The following is a 26642-nucleotide window of genomic DNA, read 5'->3' as shown; positions in this document are numbered from 1 at the left end:
CCTGGAAAACAGGAAAACAGCATCTGACATTAAACCAGCATGTGACTGTGGGCCATCTCCCAGCTCCCTGTGCAGCATCCAGCCCAGACACGAGGGGGTTATTTACCTAATCCCAATGCTCTGGAACCATCTGGGAGCTCACTGCAGGAATCAGGAAACCCCTCCAGGGACAAACCCCATCCCAGCAGTGGGCTTGTTTTATTTTTATTTGCGGTGTGTGGGAGAACAGCACGTCCCTGAGAAGCTGCTGAGTGGCCACGTGTCTCCTCCTGCCTCAGCATCACTGCGGTGTTTCCCAACCCTTCCCACTGGGAATGGCTTGGAGCAATTACTGCCACCCTGGCTGCAGAAATGGGGCCTTCTGGATCCTTCCTTGATGTGTCCCATGGCCACCTTGTTCCCCATCTCCATGTCTCCCCAGGGCTCTCTTTCAAGCCCCCTTTGGGAATGTGCTCAGCTGCTGAAAGGAACACTGGGCATTTTCCTCCTGGAGATTTAAGTGGTTTTCACCAGGACTGGGGGTTTTCCAAATTTGCAAGAATGGTTTTAAATGCACCAAGTTCTCTTCGCTCTTCCCTTTCTCCCTGACCAGCATATGAAACATTCTCATGGTCCTCTTGGTCCTCCTCCTGGCAAGACTCTGGTTGCAAATTCCTTCTTCATCCTCCAGTGAAAAGACCAAAAGACACTGGGCCATGAACAGGGAACAAGGAGCACCCAGCACCAGCACTTCCCACTTGTACCACCCTTGAGATGTACAGCTCCATCAACACAGAGGCTTTGGGGCCATCCTTGGATAAAAACCATGTCCAAGGTACCTCCACAGAGCCTGACCCTGTTATCCTTTTTTTAAAGGCAATTTATGGTCTGGAAACAAGGGGGAATGGTTTAGATGGGATATCGGGAAGGAATTCTGCTCAGTTCAGGTGGGGAGGCCCTGGCACAGGTTGCCCAGGGAAGCTGTGTCTGCCCCATCCCTGGGAGTCTCCAAGGGCAGGCTGGACGGGGCTTGGAGCGACCTGGGACAGTGGAAGGTGTCCCTGCCCATGGCAGGGGGTGGAACTGGATGAGCTTCAAGGTTCCTTCCAACCCAAACCAGTCTGGGAATCTGTGCAACAGCTTTCCCACCTCTGGAGGCTGTTGGTGAGGTCAGTTGGTTGGCTGTTTTCCCTCTCTGGAATTAGAGTAAATGAAAAATTTGGGACACCAAAACAATTTGCAGTTTGAATATTTGAATATTTGAATGAGTGTTGCTCTTCAGCCAAACATTTAACTCAGTTTTAACCTTTTAAAAAGCCTTTTCTCAACCAAATTAACATTTGAAACAAAAGCCATTTTGTTTTCTCGACGGGATGCTTTGATAACTTCAAACCTTTTTTTCCTCATCTCCATTCCCAAGCCAAGATATTAATCAAAACAATATGTTTCCCACAACTGCAACAACAACAAAAGGCTTTGAGTCAATGAGTCATCATTTTTATGTGAAAAAAACCCAACAAACAAACATTTCCCCACTGCTCAGGAATGGCCCAAATCTCCACATCAACCCTCTCAACTGTGGGGGGTCCTGGCCAGATGTGGAGGAGTCCTGAGTGGAGGTGCAGGTTCAGGTAGTCTGGGCAGTGTTTTCTCCTTCCTCTGAGGTTGATGGCAAGATCTGCAACCTTTGGGACATGGTGGGCTTTGCCTATTGACTTATCTCACCCATCCCCAGAGATTTTGGAGCCTCCAAAGGGGAAGGAGAGCGTGCAGATGAACTAAGCACAAAGTGTTGATCAGCTGGGGATGTTTTCCCAGCTCTTGGTTGTTCTTCCTACCTCAGGGAATGAAAATGGAGGGAAATGCCCATGTACAGGAGAGATTTTACCAGTTTGTATGGATTGAAACACCCCAAAAAAGGATCTCATCCACTTTCAGCCCAGGGATTGCACTGAGTGTGGTGAAGCAACTCAGACTCCACTCCATGGGACTCTGGGCTCTGAGTGGGCTCAAAATGTCCCCAAAACACAAAAAAGGGGTTCAAAAGCCACTGGGCAGAGGGACATCAGTTGTGGGTCTTTATACCACCTCACAAGAGGTGGGACAGGATGAAGCCCATGAGGTGCTGCTGCCGAGGGGGCCCAGGTGCCTCCAGAAAAACAGAGAAAAAGAAAGAAAAGGGGAAAAAAAATAAAAAAATCACAGAGCTGAAAGCCCTGGCTGATCAATTTTCCACAGAAGGCTGTTGGAAGGCTGGAGGGTTCACTCTGTACTAAGTGGTTTATAGATTTCCTCTAAATAGGAAGATGCAGCTGCCAGTGAACCACATCACGTGGGTACGAGTCTGGCACAGGGGGGCAGGGGGCAGAGTTTGGGATTGCTAGACTGGCCCCTTTCTCCCCCAGAAAGCACATTTAGCAGGGATTAATGGGGGGAGAGACCCTGGGAAATGCTCCTTCCCCCTCGCTGCAGGGGGATTGGGTTTTAAAGCCCCACAGGACACCAAGCCCCTCTTTTTTTTTTGAGGATTTGTGCTAAAGGAACTTGCCCAAGGCCTTCTAGAGGGGAGAAGAGGGGTGGGACATCCTTTCCTGTGGGGAACAGGGCCAGGCTGAATTTTGGGCATGATCCTGCCTAAATGTACCACCTACTTTGCCCCAGTGGTGATCCCAGAGTGGGCACATCCATCCCACCAACACCTCCTCATCATCCCACTCCAGGGGTCTGAAGTGGGATCCCACAGGTAAATGGATGAGCAAGGACAAAACCAGTCCTACACCAAGCTGAGATCAAAGGTGAAGCAGAGATGCTTAAACATCATCCCAATTACACTCTGGTACCAGAGTGGAGAAGTTTCCATTTAAGCCAAAAAATGGTCGAGAATGAGAGGCCTGGAGGGCAGGGAAGGGACTGATCAATCCACTCATCATTTATTTACGACAACAGCAGATGGGAGTGGGAGCTACAGACCTCGCAGGAGGATTTGTGAGGAAAAATGGACAATCAAGGCAATAACTTTGGGATGGACAGTCTTATCTGGAGGGTCGGATCAATAGGGAGAAGAACCACATGACACTTCTTGTCCCTGCCAAGGCCACTGGAAATCTGCCCATCCTTCCCAATGCTTTTAAGAACAAGAAAGTCACTAAAAAAAGGTGTAGCTTTGCTCCATGGTGGGAACATCACCAGGACAAGCTGAGAAGGACATTCCTCACTCTGGAGAGACCCAGATTCAGCCTGATCTCCCTGCAGATGCCTAACCAGGTCCCTTGCAATGTCTTTTCCTCCTCCTTTGCATGTGGAAATCCTCTTGTAGACAGATCTTGTAGAGGGGACTCATCTACTCGGCCTGGGAATGTGTAGCCATGAGGCAGACCCCATGGGCAGAGCCTTCAGCCAAATATTAAGAGAGCAAGGAACAGGATGCTCTGACAAAAAAATATCTGGTGGCTCCTCCTCAGGAGTCAGCAAGGATACACATCCAAAATATTCACCTCCAGGCAGAGTCTGAGCTCTCCCATGGGACCCTAAGGGTTGAGCCTCCCCATTGCCATGGGATTTGGGCACCCACACCCTCACCTTCCCTTCCCTGCAGCAAAACTTCACCCTCAATGAAGCCAGGGAGGCAGGACCAGGGTCTCCAGGCATTTTAAGGTCCATTAACTGGCAAGATAAGGCCTGAGCCTCATCAGGCATAAAATTGGAGTAAATCCAGGGACATGTGCAGGGTCAGGGCAACAGAGCAGTGGTAGAGGGTGCTGGGGCTCTGGCAGCTCTGGGAACCAAAGGCAGCCTGAGCTGTGCAGCTGGGGATGAACCAGTTCAGTCATCCAGAAAATCCAGCTCTGAGCCCTGTGGACACTTTCACTGCCATGGGTGGGACCTTGGTGCTCCTCTGGGTTACTCATCAGCATCAGACACCACTGCTGTGAGCAGGGATGACTCAAGGGTACGAGAAGTTGACTCGTATTTGGTGTGGGGAAAGATGGGACCTTTGGGAACATGGAGCCCCTTGACTCATCTCCTCATCTCTCACATGCATGGGGACATTCCCAGGAGAACTTCACGGGGTCTCGTTGCCAAAACCACCATCATGGTCAGCATGGTCAACAACCAAGCCCCATTCAGATATCTGCCTTCAGGCAGAGCAATAATGCCTTAAAATTGCCATTTCTCTGCATTCCCAGTGAAAGGATTCAGGGAAACAAGCTCAGCTGGACCACAGATTTTGGTGCAAGGGATGCCACCCAGCAGAGCCACCCTGCTGTCCCCAAAACCCCTCCCCTGTGCCATCACTAAGGCTTGTGGCTGTTACGACTCACCCCAGAAAAGGGGGGGGGGGTAAGTCAGGTTCTTATTAATAAATCCCTTGGGGTGGATTAGAGTGAAACGACACTGAATAACTGGTGTTTGAAAACATATATATATGTAGGGTTTATTTTAGAACAATTTTGTTTCAAAGGTAAACAGGTATGTTGCCAGTTTGGGTGTTATCATCTATATCTCTCATCTACAGCAATATGGCATAAAGAGAACCTTTAGGGAAAAGGCATAAGGGAGAGAAAGAAAAGATAGGATAAGGGTGAGGGAGAGTAAGGGAAAGCAAAGTTAAGAGTGGACAGATGTCTATAGTCACTGCCCACGGGGCCCAGCGATGGAACTTGGGAGTTGCAGCTCCAATGTCTGTGAGTTGAAGTGGTGGCCTTGATCTGTTGGGGCTGGGGGAGGGAAGCCCCCACACTCAAAGGAGTTATGAGTTATTATATCCATGGATGGTGTCCCAGGCCGTGCCTCGGGCCTCCAAGGTCTGCTGGGCCTGAGCAGAGTTCCCGTGAGGGGCCTTGGAAAAGGGTTTTCCTGCCTTTCAGGATTGGCAGAGGGGTGGATGGGCTTTGATGGGCCATGCCATGAACCTCCAGCATCTTGGATCCCAGCGCAGAGTCCATGTGGAGGGCCTGGTAAACATGGCTCTTCTCACCTTTTCAGGGCTTAACACCCTCAGCAGCACTGGAGGGGGAGATGGGCCCAGCTGCCCAGCAGAGGGATAATGCAAAAGTCTTGAATGCATAAACCATGAACTGTTTCAGTCTCTGACAGTGGCACCCACGCACTGTGTTGGTTGGACACTCAACCCATCTTTGCTTGGCAAGGGCTTTCCTTGGAAAACCATCCGGCCAAGGCATGAGCAGGCACTGTTCCACCACAGCAGATGGTGGGAGCACAGGCAGCCGGGAAAGCAGATCCCAGCACACCAAAGGCATGAAAAGAGCATCCAGAGGGGTCTTCTCTCTTCTCTCTAGGCATGAAAGGCACCAGCTGAGAGAGCAGAGGGAAACGTTCTTATGACTCTGCTGTGGAAATACAGACCTGGGCCTGGAGCTGGTGGTGGGAAGTGGTTACAGTCATGGGAACCCCACATGGCAGCACTGCTCTGCCTGGGCACATATCAAAGCCATCCCACCCCACACAGCCTTTAACAGGCCTTCAGAAGGGTCTTCCAGGTGTCCTGGAAATCCAAGTGGCACCTGAAAGTGGAGTGTCTATGGTCCACCTGAGCTTGTTTCCCTGACTCTTTCCACCATAAATGCAGAAAGCCAGGTTCTTTTCAGGCTTCCCTCTTCTTGTCCCGAGGCAAAGGGTTAAATTAAGCCAGATGAATCACGTGGAGGAGTTTCTCTGCTGACAGTAACAGGGTTCCCAACATGAGGCCAAGTGGAGAGTCCTCCTGGGAACGTCTCCATGAGATATCCCCCCAGGGGACCAGCCCAGGGGGGAACCCGGCTCCAGAGCTCTTCATTCCCAAAGAGAACCACCACAGTGAAAAAATCCTCTGTTCCTGGCCACAGGGTCAGTCCCTGGGTCAGCACAGGGTGGGAGGGTCATCACTGCTGAGAGGAGGGCAGGGAGCAGGACAAGGACAGGGATCAATAGGACAGTCACCTCCCTGCATGCCAGCAGCCTCTCAGAGTGCATTTAATCCACTGAAACACCTTCCCCCCATTTTCTATTTATGGCAAAGAAATGCCTAAACCTTGAGCTTTGTGCTGAGCTGGCAGGTCTGCGGGTGCTGCTCGTGCTCCAGGAGGGAGAGGACAAAATCCCAGAAGCCACATGTCACAGCAGAGCCCAGTGGAGACACCCCCAAATCCCTGCCAGGGAGAAGCTGCCTGAGCAAACTCTCTCCCTGCCATCCCACTTACCCTGCAAGGCACCAAAGCAATGCCTTGTCATGGCTAAAGGGGCCTTGGCTTCTCTTTTTGGAGCTTTCAGGGGTTGTTTCCTCCCCATGACAACTCCCACCACGGCCACTGTGCCACCATCCCACCTGGAAACCACTTGAACTAAACTCATGAGTCATATTCCCCTACAGCACCGTCCCTAAGGCTGAACTAGGGTATGGAAGGACCTCAGACCAGTGTTTCCTGGGATTTAATGGGTGTGTTTGTGTGTCCATGTGTAAAGGAGTGTGTCCATGAACATGTCCCATGGATGTGGACCAGTTTGGGGCACCCACCTGTCAACCAATGCTAAAGGAGCCAAATGGCAAAGGCAGCCAAAAACCTGAGTCCCCACAGGCAGTGGAGGGGTCCAGGCCAAGGCTGAGCTCACTGCAAATGCCCTCAGGGAATCAGCAGCTCCTGTGCTGCCCCACTCAAACTCAGGCTCCTTCCAGTGCAGGATGAACACCAGCAGCACCCAGGAACATCAGTGTGGGTTTGGAGTGCACCCTGGGGCCCTAAAGCTGAGGAACAAAATTGAGCCCATCTGCCCTTGGGCTGGGCTTCTGTTTTCCAAGCAGTATTTCCACCCAGACAGTCCCTCAGTCCAGCTCCCCTGGAGCCCCCCCGCCCAGGGATGCTGCAGGCAGCAGGAATGCAAGGAGGGACTTTCCCCTAGGAGGCTGCAAGGATGAAGCTTCTGCTGCTCCAGGGACAGTCACACGTGTCTGGAGCCTGAGCATCCTCCAAGTGATGGTGGAGGGCAGCTAACGTTACCTGCTGGCACCCAGCCAAAGTGGGGAGGGAAAGCAGAGGAGGATTTGTGCTGCAGAGCTTTGCCAGGGAGCTCTTCAGTGCCCTTTCTCTCTGTCCTTGTACCTCCTGTGTGGTGCAAACCCCTTCAGGGTGGCACACCAAGTGCCCTCCCTCAGAGACCTCACATCTCTTCCTGCCCTGGGAAGGCTCCTGCTCACATGAATGTCCAAATGATCCAAAGATGGGATTTTAGCATGTCTGCTGCATTCATTGGAGGTGGAATGGGAATGTTGGAGGGGGATGGAAGGGAGGGGCATAATCATGGGAAGGGGTTTTTCAGGACCACAGCCCTCTGTGCAGCACAGGGAGACTTCTAGAAGCTGAAGAGTAACTAAAATGCCATTGGGAGCTGAGCAGAGGACACCCTTGCCCTGCCACCAGTCAAACTGCAGGAAGAGCTTCTGCATAGACCATTGCCTGTTCTCCTCTGCTGGAATCACTGCAGACAGACCAGACATCTGAATCTTCTCTTTCCTAAAGCACTTTAGAGCTCCTAATGAAAAGCACTGTGTGAGAGCCACGAAATGGCAGCAACAGAATAATAATAGTTACTCTCCGTGCCTGCTTCTTGCCAGCCTTACTGGATGCCATAACCTTTTTTTTCTGTGTCTGTCTTCATGAAATTATGCCCTGTTATACCAAATGCTCTGTTGTTGTGGGTTTTTTTCATCTTTAAGGGTTTCAGGGCATTACTGTAACTCAAACCCCTTAAAAACATTTGTGAGTAAAGTGCTTTGGGCTGCCTGGCTGGGAGATGTTATACCAGTGCAGAATATCCTTCTTTCTGATTTGATGGAGGTCCTTCAGGGTTAAATCCTCTTTCTGCCTTTTAAAGAGTGGAAATAACCAGCATGTGAGTGTCCAAGAGCATGGATCAGACTAGTCTGGAAGTGGAAGAAGTTGCAGCCATCTGTGCTGTTGCTGGAGGGAGGCCAACAGCCCAGGGGGACCTCATCCCCCTCCATCCCTGGGAGGTGCCAGTCTCTCTACAGAGCACATTGAGGCCCAGGTGACCCCAGCAGACCAAACTGCCTGGTTTTAGACATCTGAAGCTGCAAAACCAACTTCCACCCCTGTTCTTTTCCCCTGGGCCTGCCCAGCCCTCCCAAAGGGGATAAAACACAAGATTTGGAGCAAAGCAGGGCTTGCAGTGGGCAGAGAGAGGCTGCAGCAAAATGGGAGCCATCACCCATCTTCCCTCCACCCTTCCCAGCCTGATTTTGGGCTTTCTAGGACCCAACATCAGGGACCTGGGACCAGCCTCCCTCACCTTCCTCTACAGCAGCTGGAGCGGGGTGAGGCCCCTTCCAGATGGGATCCAGCTGCCTGCAAACATTTCCTTGGGGATGAGAGGACTTGGATCTAGAACAGCTGCCCAGATACAAACCTCTGATTGCTGGGACGTGATTCACTCAAGCTCTTCCCTGCATCATGCCAGGGATTGGTGGGACCTCACCATGGCCATGTAATCTCATGGGATCACAGAATGGTTTGGGTTGGAAGGAACTTTAAATATCCTCTTGTTCCAACCCCTCCTGCCATGGGATCTCTGGTGTCCTGCTCAGGGAGGACTTGGGAATTTAGCTGATCCATCCAACTGATTCCTTTGTAAACTCGGATAGAATGGGGCTGTATCTGCTGTTACCTCCTTCTACAACTCAGAAATTTTATTATCCCCAGAGCCAAAGCTGGTAAAGCTGTGAGATAAAAATGCTATTTCTGCCCAGGATTTCTGCAGCTGCCTCCAAGCATTTGCAGCCACTTTCTAGTTATTAAAGCTCAGCTATGAAGAGCTGTGCTCCTTCAGCAGAGATTTGCCTTTAATTAGCCAAGGATAAAAGGACAGTGGAAGACAACCCCTCTCCTAAGCGGAAAAGGCTCCGCTCTCAAACGCTGCGCCGTCGGCGTTTCTGCGGAGGCAGGGAGCAGGTGCCTGGCAGAAGGGATTTGTTCTGCTTCCCTTCCCCTCCCCAAACCTTAACCTCTCCCTGGGTACAAAAACGCACCCCTGGGGCCTGATCCTGCCCGGTGCCTGCGGATCCGAGAGGAGGGACGTGCAGGACGGAGGTCACAGCAGATGCAGGGGCAGCTGGTGGACTGTGCTGAGCTGATCTCCGTGTGGATGTGAGGAGCAGGATGACCTTGGCATCTCCAGCTCCCCAAACCCCGGTGCTGCTCTTGCCAGGAGCTGGTTTGGGCGGCATTAAAGAGGCAGCAAAACAAACTCCAGAGTTGTCGGCGGCCCTGGGGTTTCTCTGCCAACACGGGGGCTGCAATTCCTGCCCTTGGGTGCCTGTGAACTCCTCTAAACCAACATCCTCCCAAAGACTCCTTTGAGGAGCATCATGGAATTCTGGTGGATCAACACCCTCAACTCCTGTGCCCACCCAGGGTGGTGAGAGAGCTCTGCCCCAACAAAAGCAAGCCACGGAGAGCAGGAGGGGAGCACACCTTCTGCTGAGCCCTCGGAAACTTCCCAGATTCCCCAGACCCAGATTCTCTCACTATTTTTTTAGGATGAAAAGATAAAAAACTGAGGCAGTCTCACTGTGGCTCTTTCCTGGCACAGAGAGGCACAAGGCACTGAGATGTCCCAGCAGGACCTCAGCACTTCAGGATGAGAAAGGTGCCTCCCCTGGGAAATCAGGGTGACATTGGAACAGGGTGACAGGGGCCCAAACATTGGGGTATATCTAAATATTTGGGTAGAGCTGGCTTTAGTCCTTGGATCTTATTTGTCTGCCCTAATGCTCTGTAGATGTGAGGCCTCAGCAGACTCAGTTCTGACTCTGTAAAATTCAGATTCATGTTTAATACACCCAAATATTACTTCATTTGCCTAAACCTCCCTTCCCCCACCTTGGACACCATTCCAGGGTGCAGAGGAGAGCTCAGCTCCCAGAAACAGGTTTTTCAACAGCCAGCACAAGTGCAAAGGAGGGAGAAGAAGGAGCAAGGAGGAAGTGGAAAGGAGAAAGAGAGATTGGCCTGATTTCCAGAGCTGCAGGATAAATGTGCCTCTCGGAGCCGTGTACGCTCCAAAACTTTGCCTAGAGGTTACCTAAAGATAGACTGTGGGGGCCCTGCTTCACGCGCCCACCCTTGCAAATTTTGTGTTCCCAGCTGCCCAGTTAAGGCTCTTTGGAATCACCAGCACTGCAGCAGCGATGGTTCAAATCAGCACCAGCTCCCACCCGAGTCCCACCATCCCAGGCACCTACAGAGCATCACCACGAGACCAGCAGCATCCCGAGCATGGTATCATTTTCCCTTTCCTTCTCTCAACAACCCTCACAGCTCCAGCCCAGGAGGTGCTTTCGGGGTTCAAGTGCCCACTTTGCCAAATGGAAGTGGACTCGCTCACAGCTAAAAATTCCTGCTGGTCTCAGGGAAACATACCCTGGGGTTTGGGCACCCCAAGCTTTCAAGAAGTAGCACAGGTAATGCTTTCTTGGCACTTGAATCCTTTGCCTTTCTCAATGGAAATGAGCAGGATTTGGAGGGATCCAGCCCCTCAGCAGGGAGAGGAGCTTCTGCAAAGGTGTGTGGTGTGGTCTTCCCACGACCGGGAGCATCACTGTGCCACCTTGGAGGTCTCTGACTTGTGAGCTCCAGAGTAGATCCATGAGGAATTTCATGGGGTTTTGGTTGGCAGAGGTGACACTCAGCAAGGACAGTGGCAGAAAGTAGGTCAGTCAGCACGGGCAGAACCAGCCAGGCTGCGCTGAGTGGGACCGGCTGCTCTCTGCAGCCAGGAGGGCAGGATGGGAGCCCCCAGTCTGGGGAGGAAAGAGCTGCCCAGGCATGGGGAGGTCTCCCGTTGGATGGGGTGACTCTTCCATCCTCTCCTTATCTCCTTGAAGGGTGTGAAAGCACAAGCAGGTCGGCTGGAGGAGGTGGCAACACCCCGATGACATCTCCCACATCCTCGGAGCGCAGCCGGGATGGTGCCACACGCTGGCATTCCCACAATCTAAAATAATTACCGAGTCTCCCTCACAGCATCCTCCTGCCACAGCTCTGGAGAGCCTGTGCAGAGCAGACGGTTCTGCAAACTACTTGTTCCACTTGGTGTTTAGGGATTTATGGGCCCACAACCAACAGGACACTGAGAAGGGAAGGGTTTGGCATCTGCCAAACCGGCTGGAGCATCTTCTGGGCTTGGAAATGAGACTGAGAAGCACAAACTGGTCCAGTTTGGGGGCTGCTCCCACTCAGCATTATGGCAAACACAGACATTTTGTTCGGGGTGCATTGCCCATAAATGCTTCTGTTAATGTTTTTGCACTTTGGTGGTTTTCTGTACTTAAATGTTTGTAATTGGCTGCTCTTAAACACTTTCTCTCCCCTCAGCAACATCCATCCATGGGTGCAGCTACCCCTTTATGCATTTTCATTGTCCTAACATTAAGATTTGCGATTTGCTGGGTCCTTGGAGGCAGCTTAGGAAGTTGTTAAGGATGGGGAAACTGAGCCTGGAATGGGACATGACATCCCTGGGTCACACAGTGGCCACACTGGCACAAGTGACACTTGAACCCAAGACTCTGAGCCCCATACCAGGGGCTTCTCCATGACCAGTGTGAGGGTATTTGGGGTAGGTTGAGATGAAGGTTTAGCACTAACCCTTGGTTTACCACCTCCCAGAGCCGAGCAGGACCAACCCATCCATGAGAGATGGAGATCTCTTTGGTCTCTTGTGTTTCATCTCCATCCCATGAACACAGGTAGAGGAGTTACCTCGGCTCTACCCTGTAAGAAAGGAAACCCAGAGCAGCCATGCTGCCTGTGAAAGCCACCAAGCAAATGGATAAACCCCAAAACATGAGCACCAAGGGCCCCCAAAGCCTCCCCTGCCCTTTGCTACCCCAAGACACTCACAGGAGAGGAGACGAAACAGCAAGAGAAAATATTGTTACAGCTGTTCCCTGGGGATGGACAAACAAACCATTCCTCTGCAAGATTCCATTCCTCCCTAGGACACATCTCCAAGGATACAAGGCCTGTAACCCTACAGAGGATATGCTACCAGCACCATCCCTGCCTGTTTGCTTCTCCCTCTTCCAAGAGGAATCATCAGGTTAAAAAACACCCTTTGGGTGCCCACAGAGTTTCCAAGAGCAGGTTTATCCCCCAGCAGCAGCCACTCTCCATTACCTTCATGGACATGGCTGATATCCAAGTTGGAGGAGTGGAGAACGGTGGGGAATGTGGGTTTGACCCTGCTTCCGGCCCCTTTCCCCTGGAGCTGGAATCTTTTTTGGAGCAAATCCCGTGGGAATGCCGTACACACCATGCAGCGTGTCCGTAATCCTGGTGTCTATCACCAAGATCCATCAGCTCTTCCCTGAGAATCTCTCCCTCCACCAGCCCCTGCAAACTGGCTGATGTTGGAGCACAAACTGATTTTTCCGTGGCTCAAACTGATTATTTCTCTTCTCACAGAAGGTTTCAGTTGCAGATAAAAACACATCAAAAATACAACCACTCGTCTTTTCCTCCCCCACCCTCCACAGAGCCGATATCAAAACTCCTCAATAATATACATATTTATTTTCTCTTAATTAGTGCCAATATTTACAAAAATCGTGATACTTTGTGAAGAATAAATTATATACACTCATGATAAACCAGACAGCAAATGCTCATTTGGGATATGTATGTACACAGATCTATATACCTATATACAATGGGCAGCCTTATTGACTCGGGGGCCCCTCACCCCTTTCCACCCGACCCCCCAGACACCCCCCCCAGTCAATAAGAGCAGGAACGTCTATAAACACTGTGCAATTCAGGTACAGCTGGTGTCTAAATTTTTTGTCTAGCAAACGCATGGTTAAATGACTTGAAATTCCTACCAGTTTATAGGCCTCTCTCCATTCCTGGTCCCACTTCTCCCGTAACCATGGAAACAAGAGGTTCAGCTCCAGCATCCTTAGGATGAGTCCTTCTTGGATTTCCTCTTCCTATCGATTCGCTCAAATTAGGCACCACATGCAGGGTTGATCCAACACCCGTTTTTTCCCCTTGCTGTTTGGGGGTGACACTGGAGGACAAGAGCGTGGTCTCAAGCAATGAGGGAGCGAGAGCAAACTGATAATTACAGTCTTATAGGCAGCAGAAGACATTAAAAAATAATAATAATAATAATAATCAAAAAACCCCCAAGCCCCAAAAGACCAACCCCAAGCTCGGGACAGCCAGGCAGGGCTGGGGAGGGGACGTCGTACCTCGTGTGTGGACCTTGTGTGGTTACACAATGTCCAGCAGCTCCTACAAGCCAAACCATCCCCTCTCCGGAGGAAAAAACACGGATATGGAATTTCTCTCTCGTCACGCGCAACTGGGCTGGGGGATCTTGTCCCTGGGTATAAATCAGTGCTGTGCTCCCAGGGAGGATTCACATCACTGCAGGCTGGTCCCTCTCCCCTGGGATGGGATGTGGCAGGATCTGTGTTCTGAGCAGGGGGATGAAATTTGGGCAGTAACATCACAGGGACACTGAGGCCATGGGCTGGGGAAGGGCAGGGCTCTGGCCAGAGGTTGGACTCTGGGGGAGACCCTTGTCCCCCTTTGGGCCTCCCAGCATTGGCAGCAGCTGGTGCCCAACAGGAGCAACCAAGGGATGTGACAGATGTGGAGAAGGGTCAGATGCTGCCAGGGGTGCAAAGAGAGAGCCACAGCCTTATTTTAGGTGCACAGCAAAATGGTTTGGGGCTGACTCCTTCCTTCTCAGCCCTTTTTGCCCTGGCAGCACAGTGACCAGCTCCCATGGATGACTACCATGGAAAACTACCATGGATAACCACCATGGATAACTATCACAGATAAAACTACACCCATGGGTGTAGACCTTGAGGGAAGGTTTCAAGGCCAGGTTGGATGGGGCTTGGAGCAACCTGGTCCAGTAGAAGGTGTCCCTGCCCATGGCAGGGAGTGGGTTTTAAGGTCCCTTCTAACCAAACCCTTCCACAATTCCATGATAAACCTACCCTGGCTCCAAATAGGAGCTGCCACACTGGGACCAAAAGTTGCCATAGTTCAAGGGACTTAAATCCACCCATTAAAAAAAATAACCTCAAAACCCCACCTGGTGCAGCACAGCACTTGCATCACCACCAAATCCCTTCAACTTCTCCTTGGCTTTCCCTGCACAGTCACAGAAATGGTCATGATGGGCCCAAGACGGGGATTCAGGATCAGGAGCAGAGACTGCTGGTTTGCAGAGGGTTGCAAGGAGATGAATGTCCCCAACCCCTTGGGAAACTCCTGCTTCCAAAGCCAAATCCAGCTCTCCTTCACTTGGACCCATCCCCAAGTGTTTTGCAAGCTCTGGAAAAGCTACAGGATTTTGGCAGCAATTTCAAGGGCTGACCCAGGAATTATCTGATAACAAAGCAAGGCCCTTCCTGAAATATCTCCTCCTCCTCTGTCTTTTTCTCTCCTTCTGTGTATTTATGCACAAATATGCCCATATTTATACACCCACGTGCCACACTCTCATCACGCCAATCTAGAGATCCTCTTCTTCTTATAGCTCACCATTCAGATCTGGAGGCCTTAGACACAAAATTTCTCTGCAGAGATTAATTTTTCCAATAAAACACAGTGCCCCACGCAGATAATTTCTTCCTAATCACATGGTAGTATCCAGCTGGTATTTGAGCCTCACCCATTGCTCTTAGCAGAGATTTTGGAAGATATTAAAGGGTTGATGGGTTGCTGGAAGGCTTGGGCATGAGGTTGGGTGTAGAAACACCCACATTGTAATCCCAGTTTTCCATCTCTCCAAAACTGTGGCACAAAGGATAATCTAAGAGAGACATGCTCTCTCCTCCAGGAGCACCTCCACAGACCAGAGAGCTCCAGTCCTCCATCCCAACCCTGCAGAGAGGCAAATTTCTCCTCAGGAGGAGGAAAGGAACCAGACCACCTCCATTAAGCGACCTCATGCAATCAAACATGGATGGTGGGACACCCCCCCTTCTCCGGTCCCTAATTTAGCATCCTCAGTCTGAGCCATGTTGCAGCTCATTTTTGCACCCTTTCAGAGTCAAGAGGAGGTTGGGATGCTCAGCATCTCCACAGAAACAGGCCCAGAGCCTCTGAAACCAAATTCCTTGAGAAAAAAAAACAAGAAAAGGAAAAAATATCACATTCTCCTCCTGAAAAACTGGTTCAAGATCACATCAGTGAGTCAGAAGCAAAGCTAGAAATAGCACTAGAGCTCCGACCTGCAGGCACAAATCCCATTAAAAGCTATAGGAGAACCATTTCTATGTGCAAGGGAGAAATCTGGACCCCTCTGCTTCGTGCAGACGGACAGATCCCTTCCAGCCACGGCCCCCCCCGACCTTTCCCACCCTGAACAAACATCTGAGCACTGATCTGGTTGTTTGCCCTGTTTCCCAAACAAGTGCAGAACAGAGCCAACCCCCCACCAGGGCTTGTTTTCCCCAGGAACATCTGCTGGGGTCAGTGCAAGAGGTGCAGGGTCTGTCCTAAGGAAGGACTGGCTGTGCTGGCCCTGCCGTGGGGACAGATGTCAGCACACATTGGTGACAACAGGAGAGTGGCCTCTTGCTCTTCGGCCCCATTTTTCACTGGAATGCACCTCTGGGGCTTCCAAAGGCAGCTGGGACCCCCAGTTTGGTGAGAAGGTTTGGATGTGACTGATCCTGCCCACGGATCCGCTCTCCCCTCCCGCCTTGGAAAGCCCACGAGAACAATATTCCCAAACCACCACCTACCCAAAGGAAAGCACAACCTTCTTCCTCACCAAACCACAGTGGCACTCGTGCTCCCAACACGCACCCAGGGCTTTGGTCAACCATCCCAAACCATCCCAAGGTCACAACCAGGCACTTTGCCAAGTCCCACCAACTGACAGAATCCCAAAAAACATGCAGCAAGACCAGGAATGGGATCACCAGGTGTGGAGGGACCCAGAGGTGGGTGAGCAGCACCCCAGCACATCCAGCAGCTTCCCTATGCAAGCTCATGTCTCCATGGACCCACCACAAGCAGGATCAATGGAAGTTGGCTGACTGCCCCGGGAATTGTGCCCAAGCTGGCGACTCCTGCCAGCCCTGCCCCATCCAACATGATGAGCTTCAGGAGTCAAAATTTATTGCTTTAGATTGTGTTGATTTTTTTTTGGGGGGGGGGGGTTTCAGAAGCTCCCATTCCCAAGCTGCTGCAGGAAAGTGGGAGATCATTAATCTCCCAATATAATGAGATTAAAGAGGGGCTGGGTGCCCCACGGTGCTGAGCACACTGAGCCCCAACCCCTGGATGCTGCTGGTCCTTTGCCCCAAGCAGAAGGCAGGACTCTCATGGTATTAATTACAGCCAGGCCGGAATCAATCAACCAACCAATCCAACAAAACTGAGGAGTGTTTCCACCTGGCTGAAGGAAGCCACATCAGCACGAGATCTGGCCCCAGAGCATCCTCTGGAACCATTGCTGTAGAATATGTTAGCACCGGTTGGTTTATTGTTATTTAGTAGAGTTTTCCTCTCTGAGCTCAGGAAGGGTCTCTGACCTCCCCCATATGCTCTGCCAGAGGATTCCTTCCTTGTGCCCACACTTCTTGCAGTGGTACAGCACTGACTGTGCCCCAATTCAGCCCAAATTCACCCCAACTGAACCTTGTTCCACAGCCCAGGGAGGCTTTGATTGACCACGACCTTGACAGAGATTTTCATCCCTCTCCCCTGACCTATCAGAGGAACAGGACACCTGTCCCTGGGGATTATCAGCAATGAGGGAGACACAAGGAAACCCAGATGGGAATGGGGAAAGCAGACGAGATCCCCCTGGATCAACAGCTCCCATCCCCAAATACCAGCAGGGATGAAGAAGCAGAGACAAACTCAGGCTCTCTGCACCCCAACTCACTGCTCTAAAAACCTTGGAAGAAGGCAAAGCAAAGGCTCAGAGGCACCAGCTCAGATCCAGCCCACCCCCAGCACATGCCCTCTCCATCATAAAGAAATAAACCCCCAGCCCTAGGGCTCTGTGTGGTTGAAAAAGAGTTTTCCAACCCAAAACACGCCCTGCCCTGGTGATCCCGTGGGCTCCATGGGGTAGGTCATCCTGCTCCAACCCATGTCCTACCATCCCAGCACCCCTAAATCAGGAAATCCCCGATGCCCCAAGAGCTCTGTTTGCTGAGGATTCGGCCCTGTAGTCGCTCTCTAAATATCTACATACACACACACACGAATTATACAGGAACGGCTGAAAACTGCTGAACAAACAAGCCAAGAGAGCAATTCCACCTGCTCCTCGTGCCCTCTCTGATCTGCTGTGGTTTCTGCTCCTGACACCAAGATTAATGACTAATTACTCGCCCCATAATGAGTGCAGGTGTTTAACTTTCAGCTCACCTTCCGTTGCACTAGTTGGCTCTTGGGTCTGAATGCTCAGACACTCAGGCTTTGCCTTGTTATCTATCCAACTGTTGTCAGCACATGCCTTCTTCATCCTGTTTTAAACTACAGTTGGGATTTTTGAACTCCCATGAATCTCCTTTGAGCCACCGGATAATCTATAAACACTATAAACATGAATATTGTATAGTCTACTAAGAAAATATATATTTGTGTGTGTATTAAATATTCAGATTCATGCAACAAATATCCATGCAGCTGTACTGTATTACTGGTTAAATTTCACTGCAGTATAAATATATTATAGGCCACAGCATAGTTGTTCCAGTTTTATATATAGATGTAAAAAAAGATGCTTTTTCCAACTCATTTTCAATATATTAGTGGAGATGTCTTTGGTGAGCCTGGAAATATTAGGGATGGAAGTGTTATCTGAAGAAATACTAAAATCCAAGCGCTTGATTTATTTACCCGGCCCTCCCGATGCCTGGCATAGAAAATTTAAGACTTAATAAATAATGTGCTGTCACACTAATTATCCCTCCCCTGGGCCTCACACTGGCACACTGCAGTGGCTGAAACTATTGCAGCATGCAGCATTTTCAGTTATGAAACACGAGCCTGGGCGACGCGTCCGGGCTTGGCATTCCCAGGGTGGAAACCTGAGCCCTCCAGCAATCCGGACACTCGCCCGCATCGTCCCTTCTTTAAGTTCTGCCTGACCTTTCCCAGCCCTTCCCTGGAAGGTGATGGTCACCCAGGACAGGGATCTGGCACAGCCTGGAGCTGCCCCTCGTATCCCCATCCTGCTGCTCGAAATACCTCCCGTGTCTTCGGAAACCCACGAGCCCGGGATGGGAGAAGGGCAACAGAATGGTTTGGGTTTAGTTTGTCGGTTTGTTTGGTTTTGTTTTTGTTTTTGTTTTTTGCACAGACGCTTATTCAGTGTGGAAATAGAAGGTTAAAAGTAACTTACACAGCTATTGCTTCCCATGCAGAACCAAATATACACCGTAGAAAATACTGTGTTGACTACAATGCAGAGCAGCACTCAATATCTGCAATTGTTCCACTTCAGCTTTAAATACATGACTAGATTTTAGCTACTAGACATCGGTTAGCATTTTGGTGATATTCACATAGTTTGTGTTAGCTAGGGTGCAATTGGCTGTCTTCAAGTTCTCCTCCCTAAAATCCTCATTGCTATTGTTTACGCCTTCCTGAATCTCCATATAATCAGACTTACTAATAGTAGAGGCACTTCTGCTTTTCTTTAGGTCAGGGGAAGAGGGGATCTTTGGGCAGCTGGTTACTTGCAGATATTGAGCCTGCTCCTCTCCCTCTGTCTCCCGGTGGTAGAAGTAGTTGAAGTTGGACACTATGACGGGCACTGGTAAGGCAATCGTTAATACGCCAGCAATGGCACACAAGGAACCCACTATTTTCCCCCCGATGGTTGTGGGGACCATGTCTCCGTAGCCAACAGTCGTCATGGAAACCACAGCCCACCAGAAGGCGTCGGGGATGCTCGGGAACTGGGACTCGCTCTCATCGGCCTCTGCAAAGTAAACGGCGCTGGAGAAGAGGATGACGCCGATGAAGAGGAAAAATATCAACAGGCCCAGCTCCCGCATGCTGGCCTTGAGAGTCTGCCCCAGGATCTGCAGCCCCTTGGAGTGCCGGGAGAGTTTGAAGATCCTGAAGACCCGCACCAAGCGGATGACTCGGAGGATGGCCAAGGACATGGCTTGCTGGCCTTGCTGGCCATCCTCTGGCTTCTCGGCCAGCTCTGTCCCTAAGGTGATGAAATAGGGAATGATGGCTACGATGTCAATAATGTTCATGATGTTGGTAAAAAATCCAGCCTTGCTGGGGCAGGCGAAAAACCTCACCAGGAACTCGAAGGAGAACCAGATGATGCAAAGTGTCTCCACGATGAAGAAGGGGTCTGTGAAGGAGGTGGACTGCTGGTACCCCATGCTGCTGTTGGAATAGGGGAGGTGGCTCAGCCCGCTGCCATGCATGTCTTCGTTCTCATCCCGAAAAATGGGCAACGTTTCCAAGCAAAAGCTGACGATGGAGATTAAAATCACCATGACGGAGACAATAGCTATAATCCTGGCAGGGCCTGAGCTCTCGGGGTACTCAAAGAGCAGCCACACTTGTCTCTGAAACTCGTTCTCAGGCAATGGCCTCTCCTCTTCTTTGATGTAGCCCTCATCCTCTCGAAACATCTCCATTGCCTCTTCCCCCAGTTCGTAGAATCGAATCTCTTCCGAGAAGATGTCCAAGGGCACATTAACCGGCCTCCTCAGCCTCCCCCCAGACTGGTAATAGTACAAAATCGCGTCGAAGCTGGGTCTGTTCCGGTCAAAGAAATACTCGTTCCGCAGAGGGTCGAAATACCTCATCCTCTTTTTAGGATCCCCTAGTAAGGTCTCTGGGAACTGGGCGAGTGTCTTGAGCTGCGTCTCGAAGCGCAGCCCCGAGATGTTGATGACCACCCTCTCGCAGCACTCATGGTCGGTCTCAGGGTTATACGTGTCCTGCGGGTGACCGGGAAGAGCTGCAGCTTCATCTGCAGGATCTCCAGTAGCAACTGTCATATTGGGGTTTCAAAGAAATCCTTATGCTAAACTCTTCCCAGGACCCAGTGGTGGGATCAGGTTCAGGGCAGGGCTACTATCCTGCAGAAGGACAGGTACGTAGGGTTGAAAGAGTCTCATGAAAAGGCAAAGGGATGAGATTAAAAAAAAAAAGAGGAAATAAAAAATTTAAAAAAAAAAAAGGAGAAAGAAAATCACCCCTGCTGAGAAAGAGAGAGATGGAATAAAGTTGGGGGGAGGAGAGCAGATCCCTTCACTAGCATGTCTATGCCCTTTCTTGTGGGGTTAATTTGCCTTCTATGATACAGAGTTCAACAACTCCCATCTAAACCCATTAGGTGGAACAGAGAAAACACCTGAGGAACCATCACCTGTTCAAAACCAGCACAGAAAAACTGGCATTGGCAAAGCAGGGCTCTTTTTTCCTTGGCTAAAAATCAAAATTCCAATTAAAAAAAAAAAAAACAAAAACAAAAAAACAAAAAGAAAGAGGGGGAAGGGAAGAGAAAGGAAGGGAGAAAAATAACCCCATCCAGCCCTAAAGTGGCAAGGGGACCCCAGGGGGTGCCAGGCTCAGCTCATTCCCAGTCATGCAGTGAAGGGTTAATTAACATTTAACCGTGCGATCTCAGGCAATCGACCCTCTAGAAAAACTCGAACTCGGCTTTTAACACCTTCCCAATCCTCTTGCCCTAGCCACGAAGCAGCGGCTCGGCGACATGCTGCCCTCCCTGCCTGCAGCCGAGCTCTGGAATGCGGAGCCAGCGATTCCCCATGGACCACCGCAGTCCCCCTCCTCGGCCGCTGGTGTCCCGGCTCCTGTCATCCTTTGCAAACCACCATGGCACACAGAAAACAAATCACATTACCTGGAGAAGCCAAATCTTAGTCTCTTAGTAACACCGATTATCTGACCCCGGGGAAATCCTAGAGAGAAATACAGGCTTCCAAGATCCCCATAATTTCCTCTCTCTTCAAAGTTAAAAATAATGGTGAGTCATCGTAGAAAAAGGAAGAAGGGACATAAGAGGGGTTAAATTCCCAGATGGTGGAAGTCAGGTCTTGTAATGGTTTGGACTGGAGAGAGAGAGAAAAGAGAGACAGAGAGACAGAGAGACAGAGTCTTCCCGGGAGCTGTTGCAGATATGCACTTCAGGGCAGATGAGCGTCTGTCTGATGCCTTTGGTACGACGGTGAAAAGCTGCTAAGCTCAGCAAAACCCGATGTCTCCAGTGTCCTCGGGAGGTGTGGCATCGCCTGGAAAAAACACCGAGAAGGTAACAAGCTGCTGGAGGTCCCAGAGGAGCATCTGCAAAGCCGCGGCTCCTCCGGGCACCCCCGTTTTTCCTCCCCGCGAGCTGTTTGCCCGCCGCTCGCCCGCCCCGCACTGCAACGCGAGCCGAGGGCGAGAGTGCGCTAGAGCCAGGGCGGAAAAAGCCAGAGCCCAAAAAGCCAGAGCTCCATCTCCCTGCGCTCCGCTCAGCACCGCGGGGCCGCTGCCCGGGGGAGCCGGTGCCAGGCGCAGGAGGGGGGGGAACGACGCAGCCCCCCCGCCGCTGAGGCTCTGCAAAGCCACGGAGGGTCCCCACCACCGCCAAGCCCATGGGGCACAGGACCCACGGGGCACAGCACCCACCGGGCACGGCACCCACTGGGCACAGAACTGGGCACAGCACCCACCGGGCACAGAACCCACTGTGCACAGAACCCACCGGGCACAGCACTCACCGGGCACAGCACCCACCGGGCACAGCACCCACTGGGCACAGAACCCACTGGGCACAGCACTCACCGGGCACAGCACCCACCGGGCACAGCACCCACTGGGCACAGAACCCACCGGGCACAGCACCCACCGGGCACAGGACCCACCGGGCACAGCACCCACTGGGCACAGCACCCACTGGGCACAGGACCCCCCGGGCACAGCACCGACCGGGCACGGCACTCAGGGCGCTGCATCGCGTCCCCCGGTAATTCCGTAGGCTCCGGTTTCATCCGCCAGATCGAACCCCCCCCCGGTCCCCGTGTGTCCCCCTTCAAGGCCCCCTGCCCCCCGCTGGCAGCTCCGAGGACCCGCATTGTAGGCCCCGACCCACGCGACCTCCATCCACCCTCCCCGTCCTCCCGAGAGCCAACGCTCCCCCCCGGCCGACCCACCCCCGTGGGAATTCGACTCCGCTGGGTGAAATTTCTCCTGGGGATGCTGAGGCTCGTGTCCCCGGTGGGTGCCGGCTCCTCACATCCCTGCTCCCGGCGAGTGCTCCTCCGGATCATCCTGCATTGCCTCGCGCCACGGAGATGCTCAACCCGGGGAGGCACAACCAACCTCTCATTTTTGCTTCCTTTTTTTTTTTTTTTCCTCCCCTCCCAAATGAAATAAAAACCCCTCTAACCTCCCTTCTTCAGCTCCAACTCGACTTGTCTACTTTGAGCCAGGATTACAGAAATGGGTAGGGGAGGCAGGTGGAAAATAACCCCTCGGTGCCAATCTCCTCGGCGAAGATTTCAGCCGTCCCCAGGCCATTTATGCCTGTTGGTTCCTCTCTTCATCCCCTGAGGTGCAGATATTGCCGCAGATCCCTCTTTTCTTGGAAATTTCCCTTTTCCGTGCAACCCTCCTCTCCCTTCTCCTTATGCACTAGAAAAAATAGTACAACCCTGACGAGGCTTGCAGCATTCAACCGCTTCTCTTAACCCTTTTCTGCCAGGCCCAGAGGAGGGGAGGTCACATTTGTCCCAGTTTTTCTCCTTTTCCTGCATCTGCCTCCCCACCACTCGCTCCCCAGTGACTCACTCAGGAGTTTAGCTGGATTTGACCTTCCCTGGCTCCTCCGAGCATCATACCAGAACACCACAAACACCATCTTTCTGCTCCTGCAGGAAAGGTCTGGCAGCCACAAATGCCCATGTCACCAAAAAATCAACCAACCTTCAAGATTTTATTTCTTTTTCTAATAAACACGCAGGTTTTTCTCCTGTCCGTAGATTCTCTCCTTCCCTTCCTCCCTTCCCAAAACACCTCGAATTTGTCTAATAGCACAGAAATTTCCTTTTTTTCTTATTTTAACAGGTTGATTTTATTTGTCATAGGCTCTGGGCTTCTTTCTCTGACTCCAAGCAGTGATGTTCAGTGGAGAGGGTTACGACATCATCCGAGTTGACATCACCTATCCCAGCACTCAGTTTCTCCTACTTTCTCCCCATCACCTGCCTTCCTGGCAAATAACCTCCGCCCTCCCTCAAGCATTTTTAGGGTTAATTCATGCAAATTTAGGAGGTGGGGGGGATGGAGGTGGCGAAGATTTGCCCAAAGCCCCGCAGTTCTCTCCCTGCCCGCAGTGCAGGCAGGAGCCATGGTTGCGTCTCGGAGGGGTGAGATTTGGGGTCGTGTTTGCGTCTAAATCAAAAGTCCCTCCTTTTGCACCGTTCCTGGCCAGGATTATTTAAGCAGGGGCGCAGCAGGAAGAGGGGAAGGATGCAGGGATGGGGCGGAGGGGGGGGGAGAGAAAAAGGCACCAACTTACACTCTGTTCTGCAGTCAGGCATGCAGCGAATGCACAAGCAGCTGCTCCGAGCCGCTGCCGGCACCTCTCACCCCCGGCCCCCCAAACTCTACCCCGGCCTCAACCTCCAAAGCCAGCAAAGCTTCACCATGAATATTCATAAGATTAATACGAGCGTCTCCCCCCCTACCCACCTCCCCCCCACCCCGCACCCCTCCTCCCAAGCAAGAGACCTAGATTTCAACCACTGGGAAATAATCATATCCCTGGATACATGATGCTGCTTTACCATGCGGCTCCAATCCATACCATAGCCTTGGTAATAGCCTGGATCTGCTGTGGGAGAACGGGGGGATGGAGAAGCAGCAGCTCCCTGCAGCTCTGGGGAAGGAGGTGGGGCAGCACCGGACTCTCTGCTTTGCCCTTGGCTGGGGTGGGGAACGTGAAAAGCAATTACTGTGTATCACTTTGCCTTTACTGAGGTCCCTTCACGGGGAGCTTCTCCCACCCCAAAGGAAGGATGTGGCCAAGCTCCTACAAACATATAAAACCTATGGATCAACCCCTGCCTTTAGGCACAAGGGGGATGCATCTGCTTGGACCACTCTGCCATCCCCTCGTGGTCCCACAAAAAGCATCAGGGAGTCCCACAAGGCTCCTGGTACCCAGAAACATGAGTGCTGGAGGAGGGAAATGGGGGATATTTCTCTTCCCATACACAGTGGTCAGATTTGTCTGGAGCAATTTCAGACAGTGATCACTCCAGAGACACCCTAAGGTGGGATGGAGGGCATGGACTCCCCTGAATACTCGAGCAAATCAGTGCTTGGTGTAGTGCCCAGTGATCCAGGGGGATGTGGGGACATTATTTTAGCTCCCTAAAGGTCCCAGAGCAGCAGGAGGCACAGACAGAGAGCGGGTGCAGCACTGGGGGATGCAATCACTCTTCATCCTGAAACAAAAATTGTATTTCCACAAGCCCCAGCCAGATCCCAATATCGAAAATTAATGTCTAGCCCTATGGAAAAACTGGGAATCCTTTGCAAACAGCCCTGGCACTCCATGTTTCCCTCCTGCAGGCATCCAGCTGGGAAGGAGGCTACTCTGGGTGAGGGTTTTTAATGTCATCTGCAACATTTTAGCCTTTTCTGAAGGCGGATCTGCCAGAGCAGGGTAGGTTGAATCCAAAAAATGACTTGCCCCAGGCTAATCTTTCTGCAATATGCAGAAACTGAGGCTGGGCAGGGAACAATTCCAGTGGAGCTGAAATTCCAACTTTCTCTTCCTGCTGTTGCCCTTGTGAAGGTTCTACAATAGCAGGGGGAGTTTGTCCCCTGAACAGCACCAGCTCTGAACAAAGAGCCAAACTCCAGAAAATCAGGGGAATTTCTCTAGACTGAGTGATGTTCTCTCCTCATTTACTCTCCTAATTGTGAAGCTGTTATTGTCTGTGTGTCTGCACTCACTTCCTCCAGCCACACTCACTGCTCCAGACATATCCCAGCCCTTTGGAAAACCAGAGTTCTGCATCCACTTGGCTCTTTCACAAGGATTTAACCAGCCGACGTCTTTGCATCAATATTATTATGAAATAATAATGTCCTTCTGAATCGTTTCTATCTCAATGGATTTTATAGACACACAAAGTGGAAATCTTACCCCACCTGCGTGTGTGGTGCTGGGAAAGGCACTTTGTGTCCTGCTGGGGACACCATCCCACCTCCTGCAAAGCCAGAGGGACTTCAGGGCTGGAGCAGATGCCAACAGCCACTCCAGAAGGAGGATCCCCAGTGTCCCAGGGACAGGAGATTCGGTATCCAGGTCCCATCAGGAAACAGATGATCTCTCTTTGTTTTACTGTCTTTATTCCCAGGGAAGCCCTCAAGGCTTCAAACCATCTGTTTGTGAGTTTGCAGACCACCTACAAATAGAAAAAATGTGGTTTTTTCCACCCTTTTCCCCCTCCTGTATCCGGCTGGTGGTGCGTTGGGAGATGCTCTGGGATGTGATGCTGTGAGGGATTTATTAAAACCACAGGGCAGGGTTATCCTCAGGACTGGCCTCATCCAGAACAGCTGAATTCCAGTCCCAGTGTCACTGGGAGTCCAGACTCATACCCAGCCCCATTGCTCAGGACTCCCAGGGTGGGCACCTGCAGATGCCAAGGGCAGGGGTGGGAGGAACTCTCCAAAGAGGACAGACCCTGTCCCACCACCTTCACACCTGCACAGCCCCAGCTGGTCACATCTCCCCGTGGTGTCACTCCTGGGGACCCCATCCCAGCCCCTGCAAAGGCAGAGGGGCTTTGAGGGCTGGAGTGGATGCCAGCAGCCACTCCAGAAAGGGCATCCAAGCTGGGCCAAGGCTCGCCCATGGTGCCCAGTGGGGCTGGACAGGGCCAGTCACTGAGCCCCATCTCCACCCCAGCCACGGCTTCCCAGAGGAAGGGGTTGACAGAACTGGGCCTTGTGTCATTTTAGGAGCTGTGAAAGCTGTGAGTGAGTTCCCAGGGCTGTGAGCCACCTCCAGGGAAAGCATCTGACCTCCCCCACACTGCTGATGTCAGAGGATGGAGCTCTCAGACCTCCAGCACCCCTCACCCACCCCTTTGGGTGGTGACAGGAGGAGGGGACACCAAGAGCCATCGGTGACCCCGATATGGTGGCACCGTGTCTAAAAATGAACAGCCTGGGAACAAAGTAACACAGCCCCAGGGAACAGGAGATCTTCCATAGCAGATGCTGGTGGTGAATCCCAAAATACTGTGATGAGAGAGGTCAGAGCAGCTTCCCCCACCCAGGGAGACAGGGGAAGGTTTGGGGCTTTGCCTGGAGTGATGTGGGAAAGGAGGAGCAAAGTAAAAAAAAGATGCTGGGCAGGGCTCCTGGTCCCTGGGAGAACCCTCTGGATCCTGGGGGGGCTTCCTGGGGAATCCCCTGGATACTGGGAGGATCTCCTGCAAAATCTCTTGGTTCCTGGGGGAATCTTCTGGTCCCTGGGAGAATCCCCTGGATACTGGGAGCATCTTCTGGAGAATCTCCTGGTCCCTGGGAGAACCTCCTGGATACTAGGAGGAACTCCTAACCCCTGGGAAAATCTCTTGGTTCCTGAGAAAATCT

At 51.7% G+C, this 26642-nt stretch overlaps 1 protein-coding gene across 5 annotated transcripts; it reads right to left on the bottom strand.

The window, feature by feature from the left end:
• Positions 1-12544: 12544 nt before the first annotated feature.
• Positions 12545-23827, bottom strand: KCNA2 (potassium voltage-gated channel subfamily A member 2). 5 transcript variants are annotated; one of them, XM_032710717.1, is made up of 3 exons: positions 23813-23827; positions 22414-22658; positions 12545-21274 (listed from the first exon to the last, which is right to left on the bottom strand). In XM_032710717.1, exon 3 carries the CDS (start codon positions 20015-20017, stop codon positions 18518-18520), a length of 1500 nt encoding a protein of 499 aa, XP_032566608.1. In that variant the 5' UTR covers positions 20018-21274; positions 22414-22658; positions 23813-23827; the 3' UTR covers positions 12545-18517. The 5 variants fall into 5 exon arrangements, with proteins under 5 accessions (XP_032566608.1, XP_032566606.1, XP_032566609.1 ...); XM_032710715.1 differs by lacking the exon at positions 23813-23827 and adding an exon at positions 23545-23663; XM_032710718.1 differs by lacking the exons at positions 22414-22658; positions 23813-23827 and adding an exon at positions 22178-22403 and having other exon boundaries at positions 12545-20217; positions 20887-21274.
• Between the last annotated feature and the right edge of the window lie 2815 nt (positions 23828-26642).

This window comes from Chiroxiphia lanceolata, chromosome 25 (assembly GCF_009829145.1).
Source record: "Chiroxiphia lanceolata isolate bChiLan1 chromosome 25, bChiLan1.pri, whole genome shotgun sequence".
NCBI classification, from domain to species: Eukaryota; Metazoa; Chordata; class Aves; order Passeriformes; family Pipridae; genus Chiroxiphia; species Chiroxiphia lanceolata.
Note: the sequence above shows the minus strand (reverse complement) of the source record. Positions and strands in the feature narration are given on the sequence as shown.